Source organism: Miscanthus floridulus, chromosome 3, assembly GCF_019320115.1.
Source record: "Miscanthus floridulus cultivar M001 chromosome 3, ASM1932011v1, whole genome shotgun sequence".
Taxonomy (NCBI): domain Eukaryota; kingdom Viridiplantae; phylum Streptophyta; class Magnoliopsida; order Poales; family Poaceae; genus Miscanthus; species Miscanthus floridulus.
The window spans coordinates 110,064,854-110,071,522 of NC_089582.1; the positions used below are offsets into that span (position 1 = coordinate 110,064,854).

Sequence of the window (6,669 nt, forward strand, 5' to 3'; positions counted from 1 at the left end):
CTAATATACACCTAGGTGATCAACCTAGTGAGAGTAATACAATTAAATGATACACTATCTAGTCTTAACAACCACTTGCTCTATCCAAGTGAATGTATAATGAAATACAAGAGAGTAGTAGAGAGGTATACCACCGTGGTAAGTGACCAATGAGTGAATACCAATGAATACCAAGGAGACAATCAAGACACAATAATTTTTCTTCTGAGGTTCACTTGCTTGTCGGCAAGCTAGTCTCCGTTGTGGCGATTCACTCACTTGGAGATTCACACGCTAATTGGCATCACACGCCAAACCCTCAATAGGGTGCCACACAACCAACACAAGATGAGGATCACACAAGCCACGAGCAATTTACTAGAGTACCTTTTGGCTCTCCGTCGGGGAAAGGTCAAGAACCCCTCACAAGCACCATGATCGGAGTCGGAGATAATCACCAACCTCCGCTCGATGATCCTCGCTGCTCCAAGCCATCTAGGTGGCGACAACCACCAAGAGTAACAAGCAAATCCCGCAGCAAAACACGAACAACAAGTGCCTCTAGATGCAAACACTCAAGCAATGCACTTGGATTTACTCCCAATCTCACAAAGATGATGAATCAATGATGAAGATGAGTGGGAGGGCTTTGGCTAAGCTCATAAGGTTGCTATGTCAATGCAAATGGTCAAGAGAGTGAGCTAGAGCTGGCCAAATGATATTTATAGACACCTCCAAACAATAGAGCCGTTGGCTCAATTATTGGGCTGACTGTGAACGACCGGACACACCGGTCATGTGCATCGGACGCGTCCGGTGTGGCGACCGGACACGTCCGGTCGTAGCTAGACTGCCATGTGTCCCTTTCAACGGCTATCTCTGCGCACAGTAATACTATATGATCGGACGCGCTATTAGAAAATGATCGGACGTGGGAGACACAACGTTCGATCCAGTCTAGAGAGCTCCCAGAGCCGCTTTGGGCCGACCGGACGCGTCCGGTCACACCGGACCAGAAGCTCCCAGAGTCCGATCAATCTTAGCGTAGAAAACCCGAGACTCGCTGGTTCACACCACACGTGTCCGGTCGCTCTCTGAAAAACCTGTACCATGCTATATCACTTTGACCGGACGCTAAACAGTAACTCATCAGCGTTCGGTCACTCCACTGAGCCAGAGTCCGGTCACTTTCACTTAGTCGCTCACCTCGGGTCCAAATATCGGACGCGTCCGGTATGGCTACCGGACACGTCCGGTCGCAGCGTCCAGGCACACCCGAAGTCTGTATAGAATACTAGATGCGCCCGGTAGCCATACCGGACGCGTCCGGTCACTCTGTGACCAGCGCGACTAGCTCCTTTTCAACTCTATCTTCTTTACCCTTGATCAAACGTGCCAACCACCAAGTGTATCACCTTGTGCACATATGTTAGCATATTTTCACAAACATTTTCAAGGGTGTTAGCACTCCACTAGATCCTAAATGCATATGCAATGAATTAGAGCATCTAGTGGCACTTTGATAACCGCATTTCGATACGAGTTTCACTCCTCTTAATAGTACGGCTATTGATCCTAAATATGATCACACTCTCTAAGTGTCTCGATCACTAAACCGAAAAGCTCCTATCAATTTCACCTTTGCCTTGAGCTTTTTGTTTTTCTTTCTTTTTTTCCAAGTCCAGGCATTTGATCATCACCATGCCATCACCATCATAATGTCATGATCTTCATTTGCTTCACCACTTGAAGTAGTGTTACCTATCTCATAATCACTTTGATAAACTAGGTTAGCACTTAGGGTTTCATCAATTCACCAAAATCAAACTAGAGCTTTCAGGCACGACATCGCCCACTTTACTGTTCATGACCTACTGTATCTGACATGCTGCACAGTGTTCGCCCACCTTACTGTTCATGACCTGGCAGGCTGCACAGTGTTCGCCAGGGACGGCAAACGACGGTGCCCACGATACTGTTTGTGCTCTGACACGTCTGGAAGGTTGTATAGTGTCCGTCTGTCATGGCCTGATGGCACCGTCCTGAGGTGCGCAGGGCATGGCAGGGTACGGTCCTCGGTATTGCGGTTGACTTGAGCGCCTTACCCTATCTGCTCCGCCTGCTCCCCGGGCCCACACCGAGCAGGCATCCTGGTTGGTCGTTCCCAGTCGGCCCCGACTGTGTCAGTCGGGAAAGAGAGGCAAGCAAAGGTCTGGCACATCCTCGGTTGGAGGAACGGGGTTGGAGTCGGACTGCGGTCCCACCTTGGCCAGGCCTTCCGGTCGGGGCTTCGACTAGGTCTCCTGGCCGGAGGTGCCGGTCGGGGATCGGATCATGGTCTCGGCCTGTCATTATGTATCTGGGCCAGCCCAGACGTGCGTTGTCACGGCGCCGCCTGCTGGGCCAAGTATTGCAGGGAAGCGGGTCCATTGGGGACCCCGGGTTTATAAACCCGACACAATCAAGCTATCTGGCAAAGTATGTATATGCGAAAAACTTCCCAGCTATAGTTACTCTATTCACGAAAGTGTGCATATCCGAAATAAATAAGAAACAATCAAGCTTTGAATCCCAAATATTTTGGCTAGCGCGGCAAAAACTGTAACTAATCAAATGAATAATAATTTGGTAACCCTTCTCTTTGTAACATATCATCCAAGGATCATAAGTAGGCTACGAGGGGTAACCAAACATATCTTGGTAAGTTGGTATGGATTCCATGACATATGATTCTGTGGCATGGTTATGGAATATGGATGATGTGCCAACCAAAGATCTTAATGGTTTGAAGCAAACCTTCGGCTTAACTGTTTGTTTGATCTTCTTCTCTTCACCTGTGTTGAACCATCTACACTAGATGGTTGCACGTCACTCTTATCTTGACTGCTCTTCTGAGAACCCATGCCATCTTCTTCTTTACCTTTGTAATTTTTGCTCTTGTGCCAACTTGATAAAACAAGTGGGCACCTCGGCTCTGATTTTGATTTTCATAATGGCAATTCATTCTTGATCTTGGGTCCAAATTGTTGTCAACAAGTACTTTGCTTCTTGATCCGTATATATATAGGAACAAATTACTAATATATCTTGCATCGGCGGTCAGGGGGTTATCTTGCATTGGCGGTCAAGGGAGAAGTGCCTGTCAAACACCATGTGGTCCACTCGATTCTCGTAACCACATCCGACTCAACCACCACAAGAATGAACTACGAAAACAGCTTGGCTAGGGCACCACACCCCACGGTGGAAGATGTCCCAAACAGTGGTGAAACGAGGATTTAGATTTAGGGGCTCATTTATCCTTTAGTTATTATATATTAATTACCTAGTAGATTAGCCAAATCATTAAGTGTTGTAATAGAAAAGTAGCCAAGTTAGGAGGGCCGGGCCCTTCCAGCCTCCTGTCTTTGCCATTTGTCCCAAACTTATGCTACTGGTCCCAAACACGGTCTATGTGTATACAAAATGACGTGATACAAAATGAATTGTTGCGCAGATCATGGACCGGCGTATGTACAAAATGACTTTGTTGCGCACCAGTGCTATAATTTTACTTTTGTGGTGATGAAATTATCCGTCTCTCCTGTTGTGTAATGCTGGCGGCAAGAGAACGCACATCGAATGCAGCTCGAGCACTAGACCTTCGCAGGCGAACGTCAGGGAATGAATGTCTGGGCCCACAAGTACTAGTCAAACGGTGTGCCAGTACTGTACATCTTCTCTAGTCAAGGAACAGTACAGTTTGGCGCAAGGACACATCAGATATTACATCGAAGTGTCACATGAGAGTGTTCGGATAGTAATAATAAAACAAATTACCGAAGTCCTTAGTACTCCGCGAGACGAATTTATTAAGACTAATTACTCCGTCATTAGAACATGTTTACCATAGTTTTACTGTAGCACCACGATATCAAATCTTGGACTAATTAGGCTTAAAAATTCGTCTCGTAAATTAGTCGTAATCTGTGCAATTCGTTATTTTTTTCTATATTTAATACTCTATGCATATGTTAATCATCCGATGGAATAGGGACTAAATTTTAGTGGGAAGAACTAAACAAGGCCTTATATGCGTACCCACTGACGAAAAAAAAGGAACTCCCCTGAATCCAGACATAACCTTATAAAACCCAGAAGCATAAATATCCATACCCAGGCTGACTAAAAAGGGAGTACCAACCGCTCCAAGTGCATCTGCATCATGATAAACTCAGGATCTTACTTGATACATTGATTTCCTAACACTTGCATTACCATAACAAACCAAGGGAATGAAGCTCATGACTGAATAGGCTTGACCTTGAAGTGGAGACTGATCAGCGAAAACACAAAGCACTTTAGATCCTGTGAAAAAACACGAGGGGGAAACATTAGCAATGTAGATCTCATTTACAGTGCTTGACAAAAATAAGTTCCACAACAATTAAAACCAGACAGTCCAGGATGGATTAACACATCCACCTCATTTCATGCTTTTGGAATACATTCAAATTAACCCCATGGCAATGATCCAGATTCTATAATGTACTCATAATGGAAACGATTTGGCAAGCTGAGAAGTTTTGAGGATGTATCAACATAAAAACATCTACACTAGATGGATGAATTTGGTCAATTTTAGGACAGGGGCATCAAATTGACAAATATACATAAACAGTGCAGGAAACCACATGGCCACAATGTTAGTACCTGTTTATCTAACCTTTCCATGAAACAAGTATTGGCATACAAATAATGCTTGAGGTAATAAAACCTCAACTAGTTCTAGGGTGTGTAAATCAAAGGAAATAGCTAATTTCAAATAAATAGCATCATCAGTCAGCTAACTTTCTGAAGGGCAGTTGCCAGTTGGTACTAGAAACATAAAAATCAATGGCTATTTAAACAACATGAGAATAAGGTTTCAATCAATTTATCCAATGCCCAGCAAAAGACCAAATGACAAAGCTCAGAATTCTGACTGCAAGATGATAATTCTGGGCGACATCACAATATGGTACCAGTAAAACCAGCCATGACTCATTACTAAAATAACATACTGGTGACCTGCATTGCTCTGTTCAATTTTAAAAAAAAAATCAAGTGAACAAGTATCTAGTACTGGCATCAACTATATATTATGATTTGAATATCGTTGGCACCTAAAACTACAATGCACGGCAAGGAATAAATAAAAAAAATATAATGGTTAGGAGGGTTGAGGATAAAAACCTGGACCAAGTAGTAGAAGATGCGTAGGCCTTCTGGGTCTCTGCTTCCCTCAACATCGACAAGGGATCCAATCTTGGAGGTGGTGAATGAGATGTGCTCATTGCCCATAACGATTTCGAGCTCCTGCCTGCCAATGTAGTTGGGCTCGGGCCAGTTTCTGTCATCCTCCTTCATAATCTGCGATGGGAGTCAAGCAATCAATGAATCAATGCGAGGCCTCTGTCATTAGTTGCAAACCCTAGCTAATTAGGTTTTACGGAGAGATTGAGGACCGAATCGACGAAGAAAGTATAAGGAGAGGCGAACTCACGTCGGACTCCTGGATGATCCTCCTCGCCTCGCGGAGGACGGCGCGGGAGACGAACACCTCCTTGCGGATCATGGTGTCGTTCTTGTAATTGGAGTTGTTGGCGTAGCGGAGCTTGCCATCGGGGCGGAACTCGAACTCGAGGAACTCGTGGCCGAACTTGCCCTTGTGCCCCACGTAATACCGCAGGTAGAACTCGTCGTCGCCGCCGCGCGTCGACATTGTCACACGCACGACGACTTGCTTCGGTTGCTCTTTTGGTTTTTCCCTTCCCGGTGTTTTTTGGCCTCGGGCTCGGGGCGTTGGGTTAGCAGCCGCAACGCGCTCACCTCTTCTTATTACCTGTTTCTCTCTTGTTTCTCTTCGTATATCGGAATCGGACCTGTGTTGAGCTCCGTTTGGGCTTTTGACTGGGGGTAGGTCTCTTCACCTTTCAGGCCCATTTTGTAGCATTAACAAAGAAGCTCATATTTATATTATTACTAACAAAAATGCCCGTATGTTGCGACAGGTTGTCCACATTCATCATGCTATTATTGATGTCTCCCGTACTGGTATCTTACATCAGAAACTGCCTCGCCCAATGCATGGTGGTCACACTAAGTGGGGCTGAGCTCACCGTGGACCCCTAATGTGTTTGGACCTGCGCTTCTCTAACCCGCTTGGACGTAGGAGGTTTAGAGATTTATCTAATGATCGTGTCATGCATTAGACGATCGGACTCTGCATGATGCTCTAACTATTACATATTTGTATGTTATATATATGTAGAAAAGGCTGTGATATTGTAGGATAAGAAAAAGTAAGATGTGCTAGTGCTATACAAATTATTTTTTTTAATGCGTAGTGTCGTGCATGTGCAACCTCTTCACAAACATTATGTTTGCTTGTTCCTCCCATCAACAATCCATACAAAACAATTTGAACCATATCCGATCCTCACCTTGATCTATAGAGGGTGTGTTTCGAAATAAAATCATACTCTAGAGGCATAGGGTACCAAGATGCATTCTCATATGTTGGTTCGGACCCACTAATGTACTTGGGGGTGTTTGTTTCCACGGACTAAATTTTAGTCCATGTCATATCGGACGTTCGGATGTTAATTAGGAGGACCAAACATGAGTTAATTATAAAATTAATTACACAAATGGAGACTAATTTATGAG

At 44.6% G+C, this 6,669-nt stretch overlaps 1 protein-coding gene across 2 annotated transcripts; it reads right to left on the reverse strand.

Annotated features, from left to right (window-relative positions):
* Nucleotides 1-4,022: 4,022 nt before the first annotated feature.
* On the reverse strand, nucleotides 4,023-5,785 carry LOC136546431 (protein mago nashi homolog 2-like). 2 transcript variants are annotated; one of them, XM_066538410.1, is made up of 4 exons: nucleotides 5,504-5,785; nucleotides 5,194-5,370; nucleotides 4,282-4,326; nucleotides 4,023-4,176 (listed from the first exon to the last, which is right to left on the reverse strand). In XM_066538410.1, the coding sequence occupies exons 1-4, from the start codon at nucleotides 5,720-5,722 to the stop codon at nucleotides 4,144-4,146; spliced, it is 474 nt and encodes a 157-aa protein (XP_066394507.1). In that variant the 5' UTR covers nucleotides 5,723-5,785; the 3' UTR covers nucleotides 4,023-4,143. The 2 variants fall into 2 exon arrangements, with proteins under 2 accessions (XP_066394507.1, XP_066394508.1); XM_066538411.1 differs by having other exon boundaries at nucleotides 4,023-4,326.
* Between the last annotated feature and the right edge of the window lie 884 nt (nucleotides 5,786-6,669).